Source organism: Arvicanthis niloticus, chromosome 1, assembly GCF_011762505.2.
Source record: "Arvicanthis niloticus isolate mArvNil1 chromosome 1, mArvNil1.pat.X, whole genome shotgun sequence".
Lineage (NCBI taxonomy): Eukaryota > Metazoa > Chordata > Mammalia > Rodentia > Muridae > Arvicanthis > Arvicanthis niloticus.
In genome coordinates this window covers 97,686,200-97,713,001 of record NC_047658.1, presented here as the reverse complement: position 1 = coordinate 97,713,001, position 26,802 = coordinate 97,686,200, and the positions used below count along the sequence as shown (strand labels likewise).

The 26,802-nt window shown below is 47.7% G+C and overlaps 1 protein-coding gene across 16 annotated transcripts in view; it reads right to left on the bottom strand.

Annotated features, from left to right (window-relative positions):
* Tacc2 (transforming acidic coiled-coil containing protein 2) overlaps positions 1-26,802 on the bottom strand; it is a 214,624-nt gene that overhangs the window by 18,273 nt on the left and 169,549 nt on the right. For 7 of the 16 annotated variants that reach the window (XM_076911611.1, XM_076911624.1, XM_076911617.1 and 4 more), the window contains 8 exons: positions 18,137-19,436; positions 14,361-14,421; positions 12,557-12,851; positions 7,877-7,938; positions 6,776-6,891; positions 5,290-5,461; positions 3,937-4,077; positions 2,981-3,070 (listed from right to left, as the gene is read on the bottom strand). In XM_076911611.1, the coding sequence (XP_076767726.1) occupies positions 2,981-3,070; positions 3,937-4,077; positions 5,290-5,461; positions 6,776-6,891; positions 7,877-7,938; positions 12,557-12,851; positions 14,361-14,421; positions 18,137-19,436 (2,237 nt within the window). Of the gene's footprint in view, positions 1-2,980; positions 3,071-3,936; positions 4,078-5,289; positions 5,462-6,775; positions 6,892-7,876; positions 7,939-12,556; positions 12,852-14,360; positions 14,422-16,438; positions 16,475-18,136; positions 19,437-26,802 lie in introns of all 16 variants that reach the window. The other 9 variants (XM_076911639.1, XM_076911638.1, XM_034500241.2 and 6 more) reach the window with 6 other exon arrangements.

The window sequence follows — 26,802 nt, the reverse complement described above, 5'->3', positions numbered from 1 at the left end:
TCAAAACCAAGTTGTCATGCGTGTAGAATTTGCCAGCATACCCTGCTACCCATACCTTGGGAGGCCAGAGATCGAGCTGAGTATGGAACACAGGCTGCTGCACTGAGGTGTGTATTCAGGGATGATGTGCATTCAGAACGAATCCTCAGGCTCACTCCCTGGGGACACACGGAACTCAGCACCAGCAGAAGCAAGTGGGGGAAATGGAATAAGAAGGCCACAGCCCGGGGGGAGTGGGACAGGGAGTTACTGTATGAAAAATGTATATTTTCAATAATAAAGCAGGGGGTAGTGGTGGTGAACATGACTTTTGGGGGAAGGGGGGAGGAACAATCCAGGAGGAGTTGGAAGCTGAATATGATCAAAATACATTGTATGCACATATGATGTTCTCAAAGAATAAAGTTTAAAAAGCATAACAATAAAATAAAAAGAAAGAAAGCAACAGTCCAACACCAGAGCCATTTCTAACTGAGTCTGAGAAGGAGAGCTTCTCACTACAGCTCTGGAGGCTGACCCAGCTCTGTCCACCCCAAAGCTGCTCTGGGGATCAGCTGATTTTTCATCCCCTTAAGACTGCATCCTTCCTCCTAAGTGATTCCATGTTTTTGTGTTACTGCCAGGAAAACGGGGTCACATCACCCTCGTCTGAGATCCCAGGGCAGAAAGGGAAACCTGGCCCACAGCCACAGTGTTCTGTACAACCCTCCTCTGGTTCTGAGGTAGAGAGGGGGCACCAAGCACAGACACAGGAGAGAAGCCCACAAGGGGGCTCCCTATAGTGAGTCAATAGATCCCTCAGGAGTGGGCTGGTTATAGCAGGAGCATCTATTTTCTTTCTATGCACCACGGTTACCAGGTATTTTCCAAAAGCAACACGAGCTACTATAGTGAATGTTCCTCCCACCCTGCGGGGGCTCTAGCTCTTCCTGGACAGAATATCCCTCAGTACACACATCTAAGTCCATTAGAAGGTGACTAGGGCTTTCTCGTAGCTTATACTCTGTGAGTCTGTGTGGCACTGCTGTCTAAATAAAAACTAGAACACATGTTCTGAGGCTGCCACAGATAGGATGACAACTCTGGCAAATTCTTAGAAGGAGGCAGGGTACCCGCCCCGCTTCCCAGAATGCCTTGTACTAAGCCTGAACTACTACTTGTCAGAATGTGCCCAACTTGACTTCAATATTCTCTAAGACAGGAATACATCATACATACAGTGGTCAAGCTTTGGGCAATTCTTCTGCACACTCAAGAAAGAAAATCTGGGGGTGGGGGGGTGAGTTGTGGGGATGGGAGAGGAGCCCAATCCTCTCCTGAAAATCCCCTTTCATGGCAATTCAACTCATATGTACACTTTGGAAACAAGAACAAAGACACCCCTGATTTCTGTTTACATTTCTATCCCTGCCCTGTGTGCCACTGTTCCCAGTCTGGGCACTCACATTATACCCACTTCCTGTCTTCAGGAGGGGACTCAATTTGGAATATAGCTAGCGAGATCCTGTGTGGGGACCCTTGGGACAGAGCAGAGCTAGGCTTTCTGTTCCTAGACCGTAAGATGGGAGCTTCTCTGCAAATGACCTACAATGTGAGGTGGGGATGGACAGGCAGGTCCACTGGCGACCCCAGGTCTAGTGGTTGGTTCCCCACAGGCTGGTGAACTCTGGATATGTGGCCCTTGTTTCTCAATCTGTAACTCGGACTTAGCTCTGCTTTACCAGGAGAGGTGCTGTGAACATCTAACTGTGCAACCTAGCTAACAGCTGCCGCTTTTGCTAACCGCACACCAGTGTACATCAGGAGTGCAGGCACAAAGCTGCTCGTGTGGGCTTCACCTCCACAGGCAAACTCACGCTGATTAGTCTCATCTCAGAGACTGAAAAACTGAGGCTCAGCAAGGTTTTCTAAGTCATTCAAGGCTCAAACAAAGCAGGGGTCTCCAGCCCTGGTCTGACACAGTTCATTGGGCTGGCCAAACTCAGAGGGGGGAAGACAGTGAAACTGGAGCCACAGCTCAGTGGCAGTGAGAGGGTGAGGTACCAGCTATATGTCACATGTCACACAGTTAAGAATCATTCCCAAGCCTAGAAGCCAGGCAGGAAGACTCTGAATGTCCTATCAATGTCACAAGCTGCTCAAAAATCAAGAGCAGACACACTCTGGTTTGTGAAGCAAATGGTTTGTTACCCATTCTGTGTATGTGGGGTGGGGTGGGGGTGGGGGGAAGTATTTTCCTGGAATAAAGCATTTCTCTGCCTGCTGTTCAGTCTGTATGGCCAACATAGTGACAAAGGAGATCACAGTGACAGAGATGGTTTAGCCTACAACCTGAGACTCTTTATTCTTGTCTAGCTCATCATCCAATGTCTTGTAGCAAGTCTTGTTGTAGCAAGTCTTGTTTTCAATCCTTTTTTTTTTTTTTTTTTTTTTTTTTTTTGGGTTTTTCGAGACAAGGTTTCTCTGTATAGCCCTGGCTGTCCTGGAACTCACTCTGTAGACCAGGCTAGCTACCACTGCCTGGCTTGTTTTCAATTCCTACTTATTACTGACTCTTAGTAAAGTTGGATGGAATCTTCTAGAAAACAGAAAAGTTACACATTTCTTTTTCCTATAGAGAGGCAAAGGGTATCTGTAGGAAAGGAAGATAACCCCAAGGGGGATTCTTCTTTTGTTCTGGTGAACCAGTACTAACCAGTTTTACATATAACTAGTCTACCACCTTATTCAAAGCCTTTTTAATCCCCTGTGCTATATGCTAGCTTCTCTCACTCTCCTATGCTTGGCCACACCACCTCATCCCCACACATGCGCTCAGTGTGTGTTTGTGTAAGAGTCACACTTTCAGCTTCAGAGAACTCACACTTCATGGGACACCCACAACGCCCACCTGGCCAATGGTTAGCAAAGCAGCCCTTTGGAACCCCGTGGCACACACAGCATTCCCAGAAGGCAGCGCACTGCAGTGGCAAACAGGTACCTTGGTGTCTTGGCGGCTGCGGGAAGCCAGGGCGATCTGCCTGGCCAGCTTCAGGGCTTCTATCCGCATGACAGCAAACTCTAACTCCTCCTGCCCAAGGGGTAGGGGTGAGCAAACCGTAGGGAAATGTATCAAGACAGACAGAAGGTTCTCCACATCCAGGAATGAATGTGCCACACAAAAGCATGACAGGTACTCGTGGAAAAACATACACTCAGCTTTCTCTCACAACCAATACCTCAGCAGATCATGAAACTGGGGTTTAAATTCCTTTTTGAGGAAAAAAAAAATCACCCCTTTGAAAGTCTGTCAAGAAATACCATGCAGTCAAATATGAGCTAATTTTCAAAATAGGACGGCAATTTTTAACTCTACTGTATTCCTTGATGTCTTTCCTTTTTTTTTTTTTTTTTTTTTTTTAAAGCTGGCCAGCACTTGCTGTAAAATGGCCATGCCTCAGATGCCTGTTAACAGTCTCTCTAGATCTGCCTCAATTCCTGGTCCAGGGCATGGTAATGTGAATGGTCAGATTTCCACTGTGGAGATACCTACTTTGTTCCAGGTATAAAACAGTCCAGATGTTATCTCAATGGGAATCTGGGATTGTCTTATGTACTTTAAACAAAGCTTGGCTTGACCGGATACCTCTGCTTTAGTGAATAAATCATAAATAAACACTGTCTCTGGGGCTATCAATACATCTGGAAAATGACTATTGGGACCAACTTCCCAACAAAAGTAGAAACAGCCCATTCAGTACGTAATCACACAATTTTTATAATTCTGGCGTCCTGGATATAGCACACACATATATCAGTGTCTGAGAGGAAAAGACTTCATCTGGAACATTCCCAGTACTGCCTCATTAGGTCCTGCCTCAGCTCAATTTGGCTCAGGGTTTCATTTTCTACTGAGGTTTTAACAAACTCCAAAAAGGTCACATGTGGGCTACAAACCTGAAGTTTCTGGGCAAATACTGGGGGGTTCTTTTCTGCTAAGTCAGGCTCCAGATAGCCAAGTGCACCACAGAGAGAGGCAGGATGGGCCAGCCTGCTGAGGAGGGCATCTGCAGAGGCAAAGGCACCCTCTGGAGCTGTCTGAAGGCCGGCGGCAGAGAGGAAGATGGAAAATAGAGGAGAGTAGAAAGATATTGATTTCAAGCAAGGACCACTCATCCATACACAGCACAGTGTTGCATTTAAGGCTAAAGCGAACATCAATTAGTGGCTAACACTGCCATCTGGACCGTGACTAGCAGGCCCAGCCCCCTCTCCCAAGAGCAGGGCCTCTGACCCCCAGCCTCCCCACCCCCACAGCCCAAGCCACCCTTGTTCCCAGTACAGAGAGAGCCACGTAACCACTGCCTTTTATTTGAAAATCTTCACGGGTGGGAGGCAAAGCTAGCTAGTGGGTTTTCAAAATGCCAACATAGTTCATCAAAGAAACAACACCAAGGTTAAGTATCAAGGAAAGTAAGGTTTAAGGAAGGGCCGTTTTCAATAGCGAAAAGCTGATTTCAAACAGAAAGGTATCTCCTAATAGATTAGAAAGACTTCCAAATCAGAGGGCAACTTTGCCGGAAATGAAACATGGCCACGTCTGCCACAGTATTTATATGCCAGATAGGTTCACATCTAGACTCTTTTATCATTCACTAATTGTGTTCCGGTATCCAACCCTGCATCCAACTGTCACATACATAGCAGGTGCCCTGCAAAATTGCCTAACATAGAACAAAAGCAACGCACTAAATCAATATCTCAAACCTAGGAGTGGGGCAAAAGAAGTAAAAATATAATTGACACAAGTTGGTTTGTGCAAGACATGTGGAAGACCCTCTTCCACACACTCTAGGGAAAGCACATGTGACATACAGGGACCTGTGACATCATAGCTCAGGGCTGCAGATCCTGCAAGGCTTCAGGAGAGCTAGGGAGAGGAAACGTTGATGTTCTGGTCCATGAACAAGAGAAAATCTCCTACCCTGAGACCCAGGAGAAATACATCTGATCCACCTAAGGAGGACATTCCTCCTTCTCCCCTTCTTTGCTTTGTTTTACAGGCTACAGAAGCAGGGGCTGGCTGATCCTGGCTCCAGCTTGCCCATCAGGCCAGTTTCAAGGAGAGAAAAATGAAAACCAAGCCTTAACAAATGAAGCACTTGACTGAGAACAGCAGTCATCTCGGGAGAAATGAAAGGCATTTCCCTCATGGTGAGACGTGGGGTCTCCTAGGCTGTGGTCCAGGGGCCTGGTGAAGAGTGACCACAGGAGAGGGTGCAGCCACGGAACCCCTCAGGCAACACTTACGATTTCAATTGCTTCTGCAGGGGTGCCCAAGGCCATGGCCTCCAGCTCCTTCTGGGAGGATTTCTCTGGCACCTGCAAGAGAGGCTCCTGATTGGAGGCCAGACCTCTTGTGACAGGATGCTGGAGCTTTGTTGCTGCATTCACGAGGGCTTCGGTGTCCTCAAAACTCGACCTGAAGAAACAAAGTCAAACATCAGGGTCTTCTCCTTGGAGACTCACTGAAGTCTAGTAGGAAGCCCTGGCTAAAGAAATATCCCACAAAACCCAGGACTTTCAAGTCTGTGTCCAAAGAGAGACAAAAGCCATGTCTTCAGTGGCCATCCATCTAGAGGCAAGCCTTAGTGCAGCCATGTTTAAGGGACAACTGACAAGGGAGGCACAGAATACAGATGTTCTGTCAAGAAGACCAAGCCCTGGTGTTTAGGGAGTAGCCAGTTACTTGCTTGTATACTCTGAGGGAAGACTGTGTATCACACCCACTTTCCTTTCTTTGAAGATGGACGCATGCACCTTAGAGCAGATGAAGTAGGATGTTTTGCCAATACAGAGCACTCAACACAGTGCCTGCCATATGGGGCCACTCCTGGAGATGACATCACTCATCACCATATGGGACCACTCCTGGAGATGACATCACTCGTCACCATATGGGACCACTCCTGGAGATGACATCACTCATCACCATATGGGACCACTCCTGGAGATGACATCACTCGTCACCAACACCTAACGATCTGGACAGATTTTAGTCTGCAGGGTCCACAGTAAGTCTCAGAGACCAAAGCAAGAGCTTCCCATCCCGCTCAGTGACAAAGCAGGCATCTGGTCATAGGTGGGACCACCAAGATGATAGAGTAATGCTTCATACTTCCCCCTTCAAAAACTACACCATTCAGAACGGGGACCCTGGCACATGCAATATCTGCCGCGCACTTTGCATGTGCCAGGCACTCCGACATGGCTTTCCATACATCATCTCCTAGAAACCAGGTTCCCTGTGTCCATGGCTTGACTGCTCAGGGGACTAAAGTCTCCTTTAATCTCTCTAAACCCCTAGAGTCACTTTAGTCTCTCACTTTACACATGGGGAAACTGAGGCACCAAGACAACCAAGTAACTCCCACCACCAGAACTGGGACTCAAGTTCTTAGTATTGTACCACATTGACCCCACTGGACAGATGACAAAATAAAGCTGAGTATAATGTCTCTCTCTCTGTCTCTGTCTGTCTCTGTCTCTGTGTGTGTGTGTGTGTGTGTGTGTGTGTGTGTGTGTGTGTGTCTGTCTTTATCTGTGTGGTTGCCAGGGAGTACTGCCAGTCGTTTCAACTTCATTCAAAGGGCCCTGGGGTATAGAAGCGATGTGTCTGTGCCACTGTGGACAGACTAAGTTATGGGCTACCTGCAGACATGCGATGGAATGAAGTCAGAGTAACAGTGGAAAGGTATACAAGGACTTGGGGGCCACTGGCACAACTCTCTCATACCCTGAACATGGAGTTGGAGAATCCGACATCCGGACTGGAGGAGACTTGACGGGGCTCTCCTGAGGGGTGTCAAACATAAGGTACAAGGCCTGCTTCTTCGGAGCATCATCATCCTGCTGCAGGAATCAAAGTCACACATGCATTAGCTGGGTGCAGTGGCCTGGGCATGCCACCCAAGTGAAGGAAGCACTGGCCCACAAATAAGCACTGGGAACAAGTAGGCCTTCGGTTTTCTCAAGTTCTCAAAGGAGGAGGTGACTAGGAGAGGGCCAGGGGGTGGGAGGGCAGGGCCGTGGAGACCTAAGCTTGGACTAACCGGCTAGGATGGGGCCGCCGTGTGCCCTGCTCAGGCCTCAGTGTGCATGGGCCACAGTGGCAAATGCTGGTGCTGAGGCCGCAGAGCCGGCCAGCCAAGCTCTCAGTTCCTCACACTGGAGTATCAGACGGTGCTGACCCCAGTGATGAGCATGGTCACTAGGGCCTGTGGAGGTTTAAATGAGACGTCCCCCAGTCTTGGGCATTTGAATACTTGGCCCTCAAATGGTGGTGTTTGGGAGATTTAGGAGGTGTGGCCTTGCCGGAGGAAGGTGTGTTATTGGAGGTGGCTTCCGAAAGTTTAAAGACTGCTTCTTGCTTGCGGTTTACGATGTGCCTCTGATCTGCTGTCATGGGCTCCGAGCCTCTTTGAACCTAAGCCCAAATTAACTCTTTTACAGGTTCCCTTGGTCATAAGTGTTTCATCACAGTGACAGAAAAGTAACTAAGACAGACCCCAAAGAAAGAGACAGAAATGACAAATGGCTTCTTTTCTCCTTGGCTGGGCAGGAGGGCCATGAGCAGACACCATAACCAGGGCTGCGGTTCAGAAGGCCTGTAAGAGAGCTCAGGTGGCTCTGGGTACTGACTGTACAAAGTGTGGCTAAAAGGGAAGCCAGGAGTTATCAGTAAGGGGGTCATATTAGTGTTTCAAGGCCTGGAGCAATGAGCCTAGGAATGAGGACTGGCATCTCTATGTGATGGGGCAACTCTGAGGGACCCTGTGCAGCCTTGCTGGAGACCCCACAGAAGCCTCTGCCAGGCCAGTGTATAGGATGAACTCACAGGTAAGGAGGAGCCAAGCTTTTCCATGTATTCAATTTCATAGGAGTTTCTGTAGTCCAGCTCTGAAAACAAACAGGCAAGATGAGTACAGGGGGAAGATGGAAGGACCTGACCTAGCAGAGGACTCAGGGGCCATCACTGATGGTGTCCTCAGATCCAGCCCCTAGAGAGGCACAGTTCAGCTATTTTCAGTCTGTAAGCTTCCTGCTGGTAGAAGTTTTGGCCCTTGGAAATGTGAACGAGACCCAAGGCAACGAAGCCATGTGTCCACACACAGGTCAGCAATGGGCAGACCCAAAAGCAAGGTCTGGAAGGCACACGTGCTTTCGGGTCTCCTTCTCCTAACTCTCAAAGGCTGCACATAGACAAATGCCACAGAGACATCTGGGAACTGTATTGTACCTGCAGAGCCCCACAGGGACATCAGCAGCCCCTCGCTGACCCCCGAGAACGCCTTCAGCTTTGCTTTGTCGGATGCTCATTGCCCTCAGTGCTACCAGTGGCTTTGAGGCGTGTGTCTGACATTCTGAGAGAATATCTCAGTAAAGCCGGTTTTAGGGATCTCTCTTGAGGTCCTGTAATCTGTTACTTGGTAGAGAGTATGTGGGTTCAAGGCCTTCCTGGGCCACAGTTAGGTTCAAAGGCAGCCTGGGCAACTTAATAAGGAGACTTGTTTCAAAATGGGCTGGGGATGTAGCTCAGTGGGAATGTTTGCAGAGTATGTACAGTGCCCTATGTACCTTCCTAATACATGAATGGAAGGATGGAAGGAATGATAGAAGGAATGACAGAAGGAAGGAGGAAGGAAGGAAGGAAGGAAGGAAGGAAGGAAGGAAGGAAGGAAGGAAGGAAGGGAGGGAGGGAAAAAGGGAAGAAAATCTCATCTGCTTTACATTCTAAACCTCACAGAGTAGGCACACAGATAAAGTCAAGTGCAATTAGCCCCAGGCCACGCCAGGCCACGCCAGGAAGAGTTCTACCATTAGTACCAAGTGGCTCATGTCTTTACAACTTCAGTGGCTGAGCCACTGAAGCATAGGGCTATTCCACACTGAAGAGGTCCATACTTATTTTTAGAGTCCTCTCATATCCAAGGACCATTTTGGAGACTTACTCCAATACTAGGGTATGGCTAAACAGAGAGGATCTAACTGATCACTAGAGCTTTGCTAGGGAATGCCCTAGGCAAAAGACGAAGGGTCTTCATTTCTAGGACCAGCAAAATTAACTGACCAGCCTTCTCTGAACTCACTGACACAGTGACAAAATGAAACACCAAGTACCATGCTGTCCTGGATAAAATGGCAAGGTGGTGGTGGCACTGGCCTTTAAGCTCAGTACTTGAGAGGCAGAGGAAGGTGGGTCTCTGTAAGTTTGAGACCAGCCTGGTCTATAGAGCTATTTCCGGAATAGCCAAGGCTACACAGAGAAACCCTGTCTCGAAAATCAAAACCAAACAAAACAGTAACTACAAAAAGACAAGGTATAACCCAGAAGTCCTACAATGAGCTGTGTAAATGTGAAGAATGACGACCAGACTTACTGTTGCTCATTCAACGTTCCTCTGACACAAGTGATTATTTTTTAAAAGAGAGATGGATGGACAGAGAGCCTGGAGAAGTATGAGAAGACTACACTCACCTACAAACATGGCACCCACCCAGACGGACACCTTGCCCTCTGCTGGATGCAGAAGGAGCTAAAGCAGATGTGTATAGGGGGTTGGTACCACCAGCTGGCTATGCAGATCACCGGGTCTAAAAACAATTACGCAGGGCTGCAGAGATGGCTCAGTAAGAATATGCAACACTCTTCCAGAGGACGAGGTCTGATTCCCAGTACCCACACTGGACACAGGCTCACAATGGCCTGTTACTCCAGCCTTTGGGGATCTAATATCCTCTGGATTCCAAGGGCACATACACAACGCACATAAGCTCATATAAGTATATATTCACACACAAATAAAAATAAATACATTGAGAACAAAATAAAAGCAACTGCTCTCGGAGTTTCCTGGTCCTAAGGCAGGGGTAAGGTCCTAGAGACAGGCTGGCCTAATGTTTCCTAATCTTCTCCTCCTTAGAGAACAGGTTTGTTTCCACGTTACCATGCCTACAAACAGTGCAGAAGAGAAGGGCATTCATTAAACAGGTGAGCATACATAACTGTCAATCAGAGTGTGTACTCACCAGGAGATTATGGAAACAACCCAGAAAGGTGACATTCAACCCAAACAAGACAGTGCAACTCCGTGGGTAATTGCTAAACTACTTTCCTCTGGGGTTTTAAAATAGCAAAGACAACTTGCAGCTCTTCAAAGATGTTTGTGCACCCAGGTAGGAAGGAACTAGCTCACACCCTCATCCTAGAAATGAAAGCAGGAAGCCTGATCTGCCCTCACCTCAACAGCAGAAAAGAACTATGAAACCACAGACCTGGCATGCACGGAGCTTGCCAGGCACTCTCAGAGCTAAGCCTCTGTTTCCTCAGTCTTAAAAGTGGGGACTACATGATCTACCACAGAGCTCAGAGAAAATGAAGCCCTGTGTGCAAAATAACAGTCCCTGCTTTACTTCTCTCTCCTATAGATTTACCATTGTTGTGAATGCGCACTCAGATAGTAATTATGATGTCTAACCCAGTATTTCCTCTTCCTGTGGTTGGTGACTTCTGTATGATGAAGTCTCAGACCACAGCTGCAGCCCTGAACTGATTCATTCTGAGATTCACATCAGTGTCCCAGATGTCTGATGTGCGGAACCAGAGAGAAGACCTAATGAGGGGGTTCTATATCCAGGGTGCATCACAGAGATGAACACAGCAGGGCCAAGGCCTCCCAAAGGCATGGTCCGGTGTCTTCATGTGGATGGAGTCTGTCATTCAACAGCTAAAATAGATTGGCACTTGCCAAATCTTTACTGATATTTTTCTCAGTGGGTAGGTTTAAGAGAGTTTTGTTTCAAAGTTAGATATATTATTTGCTGAACACACACACTCACTCTCTCTCTTTATATATATATATATATATACACACACACATATATACATATATATACATGCGTACACACACATATATACATATATATACATGCATATACACACACATATATACATTACATGTATGTGTGTGCATATGAATATTCATGTGTGTGAATTTCATGTTTTCATGTGTGTGAATATGGGTGTGTGCACAACACAGTGCACGCATGGATATTAAAGGACAAGTTTCAACTATGCCTTCAACTTGTTTGAGATGGGTTTTCTTGTTTTGTTTTCTCTAGATGAATATGGCAGACCATCTGACCATTACGGTTCCTGAGACTCTCCTGTCCCTGTTCCCACCTCTCTGCTAGAGGACTGTGATGAGATGCTTGTCCTGCACATCTGGCTTTTACAGGGGTTCTTGGGATTTGACTGCAGGTCCTCATACTGACATAGCAAGCACTCTGACCCACTGAGTCATCTCCTTCAGTCTTCTCTATTTGCTGGATTTTTGCAGAAACAACTGTCAAAGAGTTTAGTGAACTGTCTTAGTTCATAACCAACACACGGCCAGATCAAATGTGTTCATTCTCCATACCAAGCCCAAGCTGGCTTCTGAATGCTTTTTTCTGGCGTTTAGAAGGTTCTTATCTAGCACAAGAGAGGTGATCCAGCAGGAAACTGGAGATGCTATCCAAGTGGCCAGTAAGAAACTTGTGTCCAAATGATCCTGTTGTGTCTGGGACATTAGGCTTCTCTCCCTTCTCAGGTCCCTGTGCTTCATGGAGGTGGCAGCCATTGCAGAGGTCAACTGAGCCAACACTCCACTGTTTACCTGCTCTGGCCTTGCGTTTCTTTGACTTCAAACCCATCTTCAGCTCCTATGATGTTCACAGTAGTGTGGATACATGGAAGGGAATCAGTAAGCAAACAGCCCAGTGATGGACAAGAAATGCACACACTTCTTCATCATGGTCTTAAGAGCCCCCAGATCAAGCATTAAGGGCAAGCAGGGAAAGGAGTGGATTCCAGGCAAAGACTGAGACAGGCAAAGGTGGGGAAGGAGGGTGAGCCTCTAGTTCTCCTGTCTCTACCTTCCAGACTACTTGGAGTATATGTGTGTGCCACTATGCACTGTTTATGCAGTGGAAAATGTTTATGCAGGGATACACAGATGCACTCTGCCAAATAAGGACACCCCAGCCCTAAGATATATGACTCGTTCAAACCCAACAACCTGAGAGAAAGCAGAAACTGAACACACAGCATAAAGGTAGACACCGAGATAAGACAAGTGCTTGGGACCTTCCCAAAGCAACCAAGTTCTCATCAGCAAGCAGGGGTGGGTGTGGGGTGTTAAGTCTCTGGCTCCAGGCTTGATTAAAATGTGCAGCTATTATGGCCACCCATCCTGTGGGGGACATGAACAATGTTGGCACCAGAAGACCCAGAGGTGGGTTGACCTACAGTCAAAGATCAGTGTGAAAGATGTTCCTTTGGATCGGTGGCTTTCAGAGCTACAAAAGGTTATCTAAGCCATACAGCCAAGAACAAGCAAATGAGGGTTCAGGAGCTGGGTTAGAGGGTTCTAGTCTGATTCTCAGCAGGCATCGTAGGGGCAAGGGACAGCTGCTATCCAGCCATAGCTTTGCATACAGGGGAAGGCGTGCAGATTGTCACACGGATAATGGTTACCTGGCTGGCAAGTATCTTTTCTGGCTCTTTGCCCCCTAGGGACAGTATTCTCCAAGGCAAGGTGTGGGTCTGGCTGGCCACTGAGTTGCTTACCCTCTGAGGGTGAATTGAATTTGGTCTCATTTACAAAGTTAGACAGGTCCGAGGGCTGAGGGAAGTCCTGTTTGTCAGCATCCAAGTCCACTGTCATACACGTCCACTTCTGGCTAGTGACAGCCAGCTTTTCCTCATCTGTGGCATGGACCACTGTAGAGATCGCTGGGGGTGCTTCAGGAGTGGCAGCTGGAGTGGGGTCCTGTAAGGAGAAGAGACAGCCTTTTCTTTCACCCAGTCTCCTGATCAGAAATCATCCCCCCTCCCCCCAAAAGCCAGAGAAACCCCTCCATCTGTTCCCTTGGGACTCTGATCCACAGGGCCTCTCAAGGAAGCACCCTCTTTCCTCTATGATCTCCTTTACTGATGGTTGATTTCAGGGGGTGACCATGGGCTTTCAAAATTAGTTAATTAAATAGTAAATTTTTTTATAAAAAATTGGACATGGTGACTCCTGCCTATAATCCTAGCATTTGAGAAGCTGAGGCAGGAGGACAGCTGGGACTGTGAGACTAAACTGGGCTATAGTATAGGACTCTTTCTGCAAGGTCTAGAGATGTGGCTCCATGGTATGGTGTTTGTCTTGCAGGGACACAGCCCTGAGTTCAATCCCCAGCACTGACAACAACAAAAAGTCTCATAGTGGTTCACAGCTGTGATCCCAATACTAAGAGACTGAGGCTAGCCTGGGCTATGTAATAAGTACCAGGCCAGTCAGAGCTAGAGTGAGACCCTGTCTCGAAAACAAAACAATAAGTCTCTATCTTGGTTGTCAGAGACAACCCAGTTAGTTATACAGCAGTATCAGCAACTGTCTAACAGTCTTCACAGCAGTCCTTTTGGAGAAAGAAGGGGATTTTACTGCCATTGTACAGGGCAGGGAGAACTCAGGAGCTACCATTGCACCTGAAGTCTCCTATGCCTGGAGCTAAGGTCCTAGTTCCACCTGGTCAGCAACTGAAGCTGGTTTGAATCTGAAGATCAACTTGTCTTATCACCCGGAATAATAGCAAGCCTGCCTGAGGATTGATTACCTTCCTTGGTCTATAAAGGGGGTGGAAGACATGGCATGAGCTTATTAGAAACACAGCCAAGAGGGAAAAATTTATTTTATATGTATAAGTGGTGTGTGTGTATATGTGTGTGTGTGTATATATATATCCACAGAGGCCAGAAGAGAATGTTAGAACTTTTGTACAGACAGTTATGAACCACCATGTGGGTGCTGGGAACTGAACTTGGATCCCTGGCAAGAGCAGCAAGTGCTTTTAACCACTGAGTCATCTCTCCAGCCCCAAGCTACCATTTCTTCAGGGTAAGCTTCCCTCATTTTCCTGCTGTAATTCTGATGGCAAAACCTGTTATTCCTGATACATATTCAGTTTTCACCCATTTTTCAAAAGAATCTCTCAACTTGATACAAGGTCTCAGCAGGTTTAATGGCTAGAATGGACTAGAAGAATCCCTGCTATAAAATGCAGCTAGCTCTCACTTCACAACTGACTCCCCTCAGCACACACCCTAAGCCCTGCCAAAGTTAGTTCTGCCTGTTTTGGTGTATGTGCATGGAATATGTGCACATGTGCACGAGTGTGTATACGCATATATGCATGCATGGTGTGTGTGTGTACATGTACCTGGTGTATATGCACACACAAAGCAGCATTAATTCCCTGCCCAGCAGTGTAATACTGATCAGGGAGGGCCGTACCTGAGAAGGCGGATCAGACAGAGGAGACCGCTTTGGAGACTTCTTCACCCTAAATGTGTCACTGTAAATAAAACAGGAAATGTAAATAAAATAGGGTCACAGGTCATTCCCAAGCACCTGGTAACTTCCCAGCCCTCCGGCCTGCCAAACCCCAGCTATAGGGATCTGTGGCAACAGCTCATTCTGACTTTTTAACTGATAGTACTTTTGCCCCCCTAGGGAAAGACCCACCAAGGTGGAAACCTTTAAAGACAAGCCATTTTGGAGAGCTGACCCAGAAAAAAAAAAATGCAGCTAAATTTAACTAACCGCTCTTACTTTTATAAAAGCCCAGTTGTGGTGCGGAGCCTAACTGCTGAGGCAGCTGAGGCTGGGGGAGGGCTGTGTGCTTAAGGCACTAATTAACAGCATCCAATCTGCACATGTGCAAGGAGAGACAGCTCTTAATGAACAGCCAGAGGAGCTCACACAGAAACAGAAAAGCTCTGGATCCTGTGAGGATCCCGTGAGCCCTTTGTACACGGGAACAGAGAGCACAATGGGTCCTGCTCTGGAAGACGCTGGGTAGGATTCTGACTGGAGGCAGAGATGAGAAAGATGGTATTTTATGTTTTCCCCTGGCTATGGTTAATGGACCAGATTCTACACTATTTTTTGTTTTCTTTCCTTTTCCTGTCTGTCTGTCTGTCTGTCTGTCTTCCTTCCTTCCTTCCTTCCGTCCTTCCTTCCTTTCTCTCTCTTTCTTTCTTCATACAAGGTAATGGAGGTGGAGTATCAGACTGGCCTCAGGAGAAAGGGATGGTTTTGGCATAAGCAGTATTGTATATACTATTCCAGTTTAGCATAAACAGTACTACTTGGTTCATTAGTCACCGTGCTCTTGGGGTCATTTTTATAATAAAAAAATGAAGGCCTCCAACCTGCAAACTGGCCCTTCCCTTCTGTTTTCCAGCCCTCCCCAGTATGGTTTTAGAACCTGGCAAAGCTGGAGCATAGGTGTGTGTGGGGGGGTCCCTAACTTTAACTCCACCACACACCTCTATTTTCCATATTAGCTAAGTCGGTACAGAAATCTGGCACCCAGGTTCCTTCCTTGTGTACTCTCAAATAGAACACTCCAACAATGGCATTTGATCATTAAAAAAATTACCATAAATGGTTATTTATTGCATTTATGGCATTTACCATAAAAACAGTCTAGTCCCAACATAAGGCATATATTTATTCATGCATATAAATATATAACTGTTTTGTAGTTGCTAAGTGACTAAATACTAAATAAGCTGCGTGAGTAGGCCAGCATTGGGAGACTCAATGGGGGAGGGGAGCTGCCAGAAGCCTGGGTCCAGGTCAGCTTCCCCTGAAAGGGCGGGGAGAAAGCACATAGGTTCAGAGCCCTGGCTAGGATACAGAGCACCAGAGGCATACAAGGTAGCCAGCTGCATTAATGCCTGGCAAAGCTACCCACCGATCTGAAAGGTTAACATCCAGCCTAGACGTAAGTGACCACTCTAGCAATGGATTTCAGCTGTGGGCTTCGCTCTGAGCTGATCCCACATCCTCTCAGATTTCTGAAAAAATGAATTTGCAAGAGTCCAGATGGTTGTACTTCACAACACAAGAACCAGTCTTGGTGGTCTCTGGCCAGGCTTCACGCAGTGCTTTAACATAAAAGCATCCTGCTACTGCAAGCAGTCACCCGCCAGCCCAACTTACAGCAAAAAGGAATGGAATGAAGAGTTAAAAAGCAATGTATAGACTTCTGATGAAGATTTAGAAATAAATAAATAAATAAATAAATAAATAAATACCAAGCAGGGGGAAGGGTTGTTACAGACAAGCAGGCAGCAGTGATCACCTTTCCCTTTTCCCAGCCAAGCAGTCTCATGCTAATCACAGTGTGGAGATGAAACAGAAAAGTAACCTTGGGTTCAGGGGAGCCCTGCACCCATCATTCCCAAGCTTTACACAGAAATACAGCAGTCACCACAGAGAACAAAGGGAGAGGGCTTGCGAGCAGAAGCAAGACAGAAGCCCCACACTGGGTGCAAGAGGCAGAGTACATTAAATTTACTTACAACAGAGAACACACAGACATCACATCTTCAACCATCCTAAGACAAGAAGACAAAGAAGAGAGACAGACAGAAGGAACTGACAAAAAAGATAATTCTGCAGACACTGGGCTCTAGTGGGTTAGGATATAGCCGTCCATAGAGGACTCTGCTCCAACAGGGCCAGGGCGGCCTTCTGGGAAGGGACTGTCTGGATACAGCTTCTTCTCCAGCTTCTGGACATCCAGGGGGCTGAAACCTAAGAGTTCTGCCTCCACACGTAGAGTCTTCCAAATCAGCAGACCCACATATACAAGGGGTGAGACCAGGACGCAGGGTCAGCTTCCTCAACCCTCCTTAGCTCTAACAAACAAGGGGGAAGCGCCTGGGGATGTATTATACTATCCTGGGTCAGAAGAAGGGAGTGGCTCCAATGACTCTCTTTCCAAGCTATGGTGTTGAAGTGTAGACATTTGTGGGTATTTTCCACTTTTAAAATAAAAGGTCTATGTTGATTTGGTGAGTGGGGAGGTAGGAAGGATCTGGGAGGAGTTCAGGGAGGGAAACTATAATGAAAATATACTGTAGAGAAAACACGTATTTTCAATAAAAAATTATATATGATTCAATATAATACATAATATATTTTTTTCTTTTTCTTTTTTTTTCCCCAAGCAAAGCAGTCCCAGAGGGGCCAGTACTAGGGGCATGGTCCTCTGCCCTGGGATGGGGGACGTCTCTTCCACCTGATTAAATTACAGTTGATGCTTCCCACGAGAGCTAGAATGTCTATAGCAAGCCTGCACATGGTCCTCAGTAATGGACCTATGGCCAACAAAGCTGGGCTCCCCAGGATGAGTGCCAGGGCACCCACACATCTAGGGGAAATGTCTCGGACAAGTGTTTATGGACAAAAGCCATTCTTCCTATAGAATGTAGGTAGGTCTGCTTCCCCCATTTAGGTTGCACTAATCTCTTCTGGTCTTAGAACAACTTTCAAGTCTTGTTTGGAAAAGATGACTAGAGAGAAGGTGGGCAGCAAAGAGTCTGTTTCTTTGTCCCTTTCCCTTCCTTTCCCCTCTCCTTCTCACCTCTGCCCTCCAAGTGCTGGGATTAAAGGCATGCACCACCGTGCCCAGTTAAAGAGTCTGTTCCTTGCAGGCTTATCAGAGGGCAAGAAGCAGCTTTCCATCCAGGGCTTCCTGCAGCCTGGGACCATATGATGTCCCTGAGTTAAAGTCACATTAGCAGGTAGAGACAACTTCTGGACATTTAACATTATTTTGCAGGGTGTATATCCCAGTTTATCCAGAGGCATTGCATATGCTAACCAGGGAAAAGTTCAGCCCCCCCAAAGAAAGGTGGCCAGGTCTCTCATGTCTGCTCCTTTTCTCTGGAACTTCCCATACTCCCCAGGAGTTGAAAGGTCATCAGGGGGTAAACATAAAACTTCAAGACACTGACTTATTGAGGTAAAAAAAAAAAAAAAAAAAAAAAAAAAAAAAAAAAAAAAAAAAAAAAATATCAAGGGCTCTGTGGATTCCAGGATGGGAAGATAAAACCACTGAGGCTGTGGAGAGAAAGAGAAACGGCCACAAAGATGGTGTCACCACAGCAACAGAGGGCAGGACAAGGGCAGCTGGGGATTCTCAGGCATAGGACTAAAAGTCACAGGAACGCACACCCACTCACAGCCCTTACCGCCTCCCTCCTTCAACTTACGTCTTCAGGGGAGTCTTCTTCTTCTTGGCAGGTTTATTCAACCCATCCCCGTCTGCTTCAATGGTGCTGGCTGGGATCTCGAAAGAGGCTGGGGACTTAGAAGGTGAGCTTGGGGTCTTAGAGGATGCCTTAAAGGGGTCAAGGGACTCTTCACAGGCGTCAGGGTCAAAGTTGTATGATTGTTGGGACAGTTTGGGAGACTCTTGCATTTTTGAGGTGGAGGAAAATGGATTAAAATTGGGGTCATCCCACTTGTCTATATCAAAGGTGTAGGTACCTTTAGCAATCGGAGTGTCACTGGGTTCAGTAGGGGACCTTGGCGGTGAGGCAGGAGTGTTGTCAAGTTTCTCGGGGGTCTTTTTCATCTTTGGCCTCCTTAGGGGCATTTTGGCAACTGGCTTCTTGCCTATCTTTTTGGTGGGAGGGGCGTTTTCCTGCTGACTCTCCCAACTTCCCTTGTCCTCAGAATAGTCAAATTCCAGCCTCACCGACAGCCCTTTGGCAGGCAAGTCCTCTTGCCCCCCACTATCCGACAGGGTCACCTCCACTGCCTCAGAGGCTGTGGTAAGAGGCACTGATTTTCTCCCCACAGGGGGTGAGTTCTGCACTCTGCCACCTCCAGAAACTGGAGGGCTAACGTCTTCTGTACTCTCCAAAGTCAGAGGACAGGTGGCTGTGGGCACTGCAGTGGACTCCAGCGGACTCTCTTCTGACAATGTGCAACCAGTGCCCTCAGGTGTGGCTGACTCCGTCTTTGTCTCTGGTGCTAAGTGTTCCTCACTGGGAACTGGACTCTCTTCATCTGGCTCCTGTTGGGTCTCCTTCACTGGGGGGGTTTCTGTGGGTTTCTTGGTGGCTTGTTTCTTTTTTAATGAAGGTGGCCGTGTTTTTTTAGTTCGCTTAAGGGTGCTGGAAGCACTGTTGGATCCTGTGCCACATGCATCTGTAGCAAGGGTCCCAGCTTCAGGGCTGCCGGGGCAAGAAGCACCGTCAAAGTCGCTGGCTTGCAGGCTGAGCGAGCGGGACAGCGTGGACTTGGAGGGTGGCACGGACTCGGTGGATTTCCTCCGTGTGCTCACTTTACACTCCTGACCCTTATAGTCTGCAGAGCATGGCTCCAAGCTCTGAAAGTTATCCACTAGCTCGATGCTGTCAAAGTCTAAGTTGTAAGTCCCGCTGCTGGCTATCGGCTTGTCTTCATCGAACACCGCCGAGGAGGAGTGTGAAGGACGGAAAGGGCTTCCTTCCACAGACTCGCTTCGAGGGCCATCAGGAACCACAACAGGCTCAGAAATACATCCTGAGGAAACGGAGACAAAGCGGTCACCTAAGGACATGGGATGCTTGGGAACACTTGAGGCTCAAACACTGCCAGATCCCCACTCTGCAGAACAGAGGTTGATAAACTCCAAAGACAGACACCCCACACAGGCAACAGGTTCTGGTTTCCATGCATCAGTGGGTGCAGACCCTGGACAGGTTTCCCTCAGTTCCCTCATCTGTACAATGGGAGTTAGGTAACTGATGAAGGAAAAGCCCTGATGGTTCACCCCAAAGCCCTTTACCAAGCCAGACTTGACAGGGGTCATGCTGGGCATCTGAGCAACAATCAGAAAAGATAAAGGCTTGTCCTCCCAGCCTAGCAGCCATTGTCACTGCCACCAAAGCATCCATGACTACTTCTTTGCAAGAGATTCTCAAAAATCAGGCCTTGTGACAGTCCCTCATAAAGAAGGGACTGGGGAGGGTCATTAGACCCTCACCTGAGAGTCCCATCACTCTGTCCTACACCTACCCGAGCTGCACATGGTCTCATGGTGGTGTGTGGAATACCAGCTGAAGGGAGGACTCTATCTTTGTAGCTACGGAGAAATTGCTGTTCATGGTGAGGTGAGTTTGAGGTCTGGCTGTTTGGGGGTTACCCACACTGTTAAGTAAGGCGAAGCCGAACTCTGGTGGAATGGTACTGTAGGTCTGCTATTAGTGCCCTATCTGGCATATTTATATCTCATTAGAAAGTTCACAAAACAAACATCATCCTAGACAGAAAGGGGCCATATGTGCAAAGGCCCTAGGGTAGGAGTCTCCTTGAAGTATTATAAAAATAGTGAAGAGGCTGATGCTGCTGAAGCCAAAACTAGTAAACCTTTGGTATAGAAATTAAATATGGTCACAGGCGGCCCTGTTTCTGACTGTTTTAGACACTGGGAAGACTGTGCAAGGCTTTAGGTGAAGAGCCCATAACTGAGCAGGACTGAGCTTGCCCTGCATCACCTGCCTCTCCAGACATGACCTAGACCCGCCCCTCCCACTGACACGTCTACCTCACTTTGTCTTTGGCTCTTATCCATCCTCAGCCCTCTCCTCCCACATTTTTAGCTCCTCTAATCCTGCCAGCCAATAAGCCAGCCCTCCCTTCCAATATGCCCAGGGATGCCCGACAATCTCCGCTCCCCACTTCTCCCAGGAAACCAACCAGCCCTTGCACGGATTTCTAGGTTCCCAGATGTTCTGCTAAAGAAAGGAAAACCCTGTACGATGGTCTCAGAAGGCAGAACAGGAAATAGAAAAGGCTGCACAGAATGGAACTGTGTGTGACCTTGGACTGTGTGCGTAGGCAGGTGGTTATGACGCATTAACCCCTTTCTCTCCAGGCAAACTTCCAGTGAAGTCCAGAAAGCCATTACACTCGAGTTCCAGATAAATGAAAATTTTCTAAGATTATGTGTCATATGAGATTCATACTGACCTGGGTGTCTAGCTTTTTTACTTTCTAAATGGCTGTCCTGTCCTGCGTCCCAACAACCCAGGTGTGGGAAAGGCTCACTCAAACAGGCCAGTCTGTTTCTGGAGAATACACCCTGCCTACCCACACCTGCTGTTATGGGTGGGGCCAGTTCTCAGGGTGCTTCCTGATTTTGTTCACAGGCAAACCCTGAGGCTGGAGTCCCAGCAGATAAAGCAGGAGAGGACTGTACAAGCCTCTTAGGCTGAGAAAGGGCTTACTGACCTGTTTCCAACCTGGCAACTTTTTCCCTCAGAAAGCTTAAACATCCCTTGAATGGCAAGCACCCAGGGACCTCTATTAGACACACAGGCCCTAAGCGTTTGCAACCTCTGGTCCCAGCTCTTTGTCCCAAACTATTTCCTCCCATCACCAAACACACTTGCTTCCTCCTGGTCTCGGAAGAACAGGTGTCCACCTTTCTTCCCTTTGCTACGGCCCGCAGGCCTTCAAGCACAGTTTCTCCTGGTCAGCAGCAACCTGGTCTTCCTACCTTATAGCTGCTCCTGGACACTTATCTCAGAAAGAAGAAGACTACAGTGGCTAAGGGGGTCCAGATGCTGTCACATCGGCGTTGGCAGCAGGGGGAGGGGCCTCAGCTCTTGCTAAACACCTGTAGACAACCTTCCCTTCTGATCTGTTCCATTGCCTCAGCAGCCTTCAAATGGCAGCAATTTCCCCTGCATCATGCAATAGTCAGCAGATATTCAACTTAACATCTGCTTTGTTTTCCTGTCTATTTAGCCTGGCTTTCCTATTCAGAAGTGCTGGTCCCTAATTAAATCATAGCAAAGAAACACGGTTTTATTGCAATTTCTTATCGTCAGCCCAAAGGATGCTTGGGGGCTATCTCTCGTTGGGGGGGGGGGAGGGCTGTCCTGTCCAGAGCATCATCCTTGGCCTCATCCTTAGCTTTGACTCACTAAATCCCAGTAGCACTTCTCTCCTAGTTGTGACAAAATGTCTCAGACACTGCCTCCTGTCCCCAGCAGGATAACACTGTCCCTGGCTAGGAGCTGCTATTCTACAGAGTATTTCCTAGAGCAGATGGCTCCCTATAGTCCATCACAAGGTTGGGATGGCTTTCCCATGTCATTGCCATGGGCAAGCCCAGATTGGCAAGGCAACCATGTCCAGCTGGGTTCCCACTAGATTTCTACATAACCACATAGAGCTGCATAAAGACTTCATTCATCTCAAACCTGGCATGCCTCAATGTCTGTCATCATGGGGTACACCTTGAATAATACAGAGGCAAGGAAAGATGGGACCACAAACCAATCCATCCACATCAGCATGGCCCCTGCACTCACTGGTACAAGCCTAGGCAGAGAAATCTCTAGAAATCGACACTGCACCCATGGCTCTAGATTCTAGCTCAATCCTGGGGCAAGTTAGCATCTACACTCATATGAAAAGAGTCCCCACATGGTTCCCAGCTATGCTAACTAGCTCAGTTACCCTCATCAAGAGCCAAGACTGGGTGGCTTCAACAACATTGTGGAAGTCCACAATGGAGGTGTGGACAAGTCTGGCCTCTCCTGGGGCCTTTTCTCCTTGGCTTTCAGGTGGTCAGGTCTAATGTGGCCTTACATGGCCTTTCCTCTGAGCACATGTATCCTTGAAATTTCCTCCTGTGATGAGGTCCCAACCTAAGACCCCACAGAACCTTAATTACCAGCAGAAAGGTCCTATCTCTAACACATCACATCAGGAATGAGGATTTCAGCACTCAAATTTAACAAATATGCAAATCAATCTATAACATCAATGCTGGGCAGCACAGCCTAAGCTAAGCAGCTGTACCCAGAAACAAGAGGGAGTAGAAGAAAGCGTGCCCTCACAACTGACATCACCCACTTGACTGTCGTCTCCTGACTGTCACTAGAGGCCCCATTTCTTAGCCTTCCCCAGTGACACTTGAGATGGCTTCCTGCACTGTGAGTTCTCTCCAGGTAGGGATGCAAAGGCCTGGCATCCCGGCATGCTCCGATTCTCAACTGACCAATAAATCAAGCCTGCAGGAAGCATGGCTGACCATCTGTCTAAGTGCAGAATACAGGAGCCCTTTTGAAGCAGGCTAATAGAGACTGGCAGAACATTGCTCTATCCTCTTGTGGCGTTTTGCCAGTAGTTATAGGTAACCCAGTGCAAGCTTATGATGACCTCAAGATCTCCCAAACTTGTCTAGCCTAAAACACATTGGGGACACTCATCAAAACCTAGACTCCCCATTTTCCCACCCACTGATCAGTCCACCCCTTCCTGAAGAGTAGGTCAACAGAAATGTGTTGTGGTGATTGTTTTGTGCCCTGTGTAAGGATTGTCTTTGTCTTTAGTATTGTTATTCATATGGCTGCATTATATTTCATAAAGAATCCCTCCATCTCCTTCTCACTGGTTAAATAAAGAGCTAACTGGCCAATAGCCGTGGCAAGAGGAGAGGTAGGACTTCAGGCAGAGATAAGGTCTCTGGGAAGGATGCTCAGGCAGGAGAATTTGCCAGCCAGACACAGAGGAAGAAGCAAGTGCCGGTCCTCAGGAAGTACTCATGTGGCAGAGCATAGAATAGAATAAGTAGGTTAATATGTTATACAAGCTAGTTGGGAACTAGGTAACCAAAGGCCTAAAGCTATTTAAATAAATGTAAGTCTCTGTGTCATTATTCGGAAGCTGGTGATTCCAAAGAAAGTCACATTATAGAGGCAAGGCTCTGAATGTTTATTTTAACAAGTGTCACAATTAAGCATCCTGGACAGGGAAGCCTGTGGTTTCTTGCCTGCATGTACTTCTGTACACCACATGTGTACCTAAAAAGATCAGAATAAGGCATTGGATCCCCTGGAACTGGAGTTGCAGATAGTTCTGAAATACCATGTAGGAGGTGGGAAGAGAACCCAGGTCCTCTGCAAGAGCAGCCAGTACTCTTAACCACTGAGCCATCTCTCCAGCCCCCACTTTTTGATCTTAAACCCTCTGTTCCATCCTGTAAGACAATACTGTAGCATCTGCCCTTCAATGGCCTGAAGGTTGAAGGTAAGCTCTGACAGGACAGGATTAGTCTTGAGGATGAGCTGGAACTTCCTGTGGAGGTGTGTCTTTCCTGGAGGGTGAGGTGAGGCTGCTCAGACAGGAGCAGGTCTACTGTATCTATTACCTTCCTTGGATATGGCCCAAAACACAAGGCTCAAGAAACTAAAGCCAAAATGGGCCAGCAAGAGTGTCAAAGACTTCTGGTTATGGATCTTCTCTCTAGAAGACCTGGTTGCGTCTTAGGAACCCCACCTGGGGAGACAAGCTCTGAGCACTGCTGCTCCTGGGTGTCCATCTTTCTCTGACTGGTCTCTTCCCAGTCCTCACTCAAGTCCTAGAGGATTACCAGAGATCAAGGCTTTGGGACTAAGAACAATTATGCTGGGGAGAGTCTATAAAAAGCAGACTTTTCTCATTGGGGTCTACTCTGTGAGAAGCTGAATAACATGAGTCAGGATTGGGGGAGCTCAACGGGGGCTTTGTACAAATGACATTACCTACAGGAACCCCAGGAGCACCTTTGTGCTGACAGTCCCCACTGGGAGGTGGTCACTAGGCACCTGGGCAGCTTAGGCTGGGTCCCAGCTCTACTGCAGGCACTACAAATGTCCCATCTCTGTCCTGTTTGGTCTCTTTCCCATTGGGTTGCCTACCCAGTATGCCCAGAATGCCCAGTCTATGTCAGCAGGCCCTAGACTGAGACATGGCTCATCACCACTTCCAGATTCTATTGTCATTTAAAAAACATTAGTTCCTTCAAGTGTTACCATGAATAGGAAGTGAAACTGCCTAAAAGCACCTCCTTCTGAGGTTAGAGAGGTAACCGGGTGGTTAAAACTTGTTGCTCTTGCAGAGAACCCAAGTTTGGTTCCTAGCACCCATAAGGTGCCTCACAATCTTCTGTAACTCCATTCTAGGCAAGCCTATGATGCATATACACACAGGCAAAACCCTCATAAAAACAACAGAAACATCTAAAGAAATACATATATATTTAAAGTGTCCTGTTGATAAGCTTAAGATAGCAGCGAGGTGTCAGGCTACTAGGATGACCTGATTCGAAGAAGGCAGTGCCAAGGTGCAGGATTGAAGAGGTGATTGACTGTAACATGTCAGCTCAATGTCCTTCACCAAAGCTCCTCAGCCTTGCTCACCGTCATACACCCCAGGACACCTCTCAAGACACCACTGTTGCCCCACTGTTACAATCATGACTGCACAGTCCGGTTTCTGTCAACTTGACACAAACCTAAACATATCTGAGAAGAGGGAATCTTAACTGAGACCATGCCTCCATAAGACTGGTGAGCCTGTGGGGCATTTTCTTAATTAGTGACTGATGGTGGAGGGCCCAGGTCACTACGGGCAGTACCACCCCTGGACTGGTGGTCTCCAGCGCCATATGAAAACAAGCTGAGCAAGCCAGAAGGCGCAAACCAGTGAGCAACACTCCTTCATAGTCTCTGCTTCAGTTCCCGCCCCCAGGTTCCTGCACTGACCTTCCATTCATGATCACACCAATAGAAACCTTGGCATTGCCTTAGCAATGATCAAATGTTGTAAAAGGACAACCACCTCTGTCCTTCCTGGAGACCACGGGCTGAGCTACCAATCTGTGAGACCTGAGCATCCTTGGTTCACTGGAGCTCATGGCATTGTCAGGGTTTAGAACTTGATTATGATGAGGAGTTGCTTCAGGACTCTCCAGTAGGGTCACAGAGAGAAGGAAGCAGGTGCCTAGAGGGCCAGGGCCTGGCCAGATTATTGGCATCCCTACCCAAGCTTCCCAGGGCAGTGTGAACATGGCCACAGTGAACTGCTGAGGTCACTGCTCCTGACTTCCTCACCTGTCTGTGCAGCCATGACCTCCCACCATCCTTCCAGCTTGAGGTAAATGGGGCTTTGACTGGCAGCAGTGGGCTCATGCACCCACTGCCCAGCGGCTACCCTCTGCCTGCATGGTGCCTACCACAGGAAAAGAGACTAGCGTGCCCCATGTGGGCCCTTCTCCCTAAATATGGGAACATCTGATCTGCATGGTTACACAGAGTCCCCGACAGCTTCATCTGTTCCAGAAACCTGGGCACATATTAACAATCCTATCAGGAAGATATGATTGTTATCTTGTGGGAGCCCAGTGCTTCTGTGACCCAGACCCAACTATGAAAAAGCCTTGGTCTTCAACATGTGTCTTCAGCCTAAATATCTATGAGCCCTGAAATTCCCATGCAGAAATCTCCTTCTCAAGGCAAGGCCTCTGGGAGGAAATCAGGTTAGGGAGAATGTTCAGGAATGGGATTAATACCTAGAGAGAGCTTCTGTCCCATGTGCCATGTGAGGACACAGCACAGTGCTGTTTGTAAACCTGGCCTCCAGATAATCTCAACGTCAGCCTCCAGAACTAGAGCAATGAAATTCTGCTGTCCACAGTTACTCTCTGTCAATGGGTAGGCTGGCTGAGGCTGAGGCTGTGTATTCTGGGCAAGTTATTTCATAAATCTGCTACTGTTGAAAGCTAAGGGTTCTCGTGAAGATGGAATGGAAAGCCACTTGAAATGAAAGCCAGGAAATAACAACCTCAGCCCCTCAGATCCTGCCCATGATACCTGCTCCCTATTCTGCATCCCAAGAGGGACCTCTTAATACCAAGGGGTATTTCAGGAGGAGAAAGCAAATGCCAGTATGTATAGAAACAAGCTTTCTGCGGTAGACATGGTGACAACCAATCATTGCTGGCAGCTAACGCTGAGAGATGTAATCTAAAACCAGAGACCCACAGGCCACCACTTCCCAGCAAGAGAAAATGTGCAGGCACACAGGACACTGGGCAGCTCAATCACGAGACCCT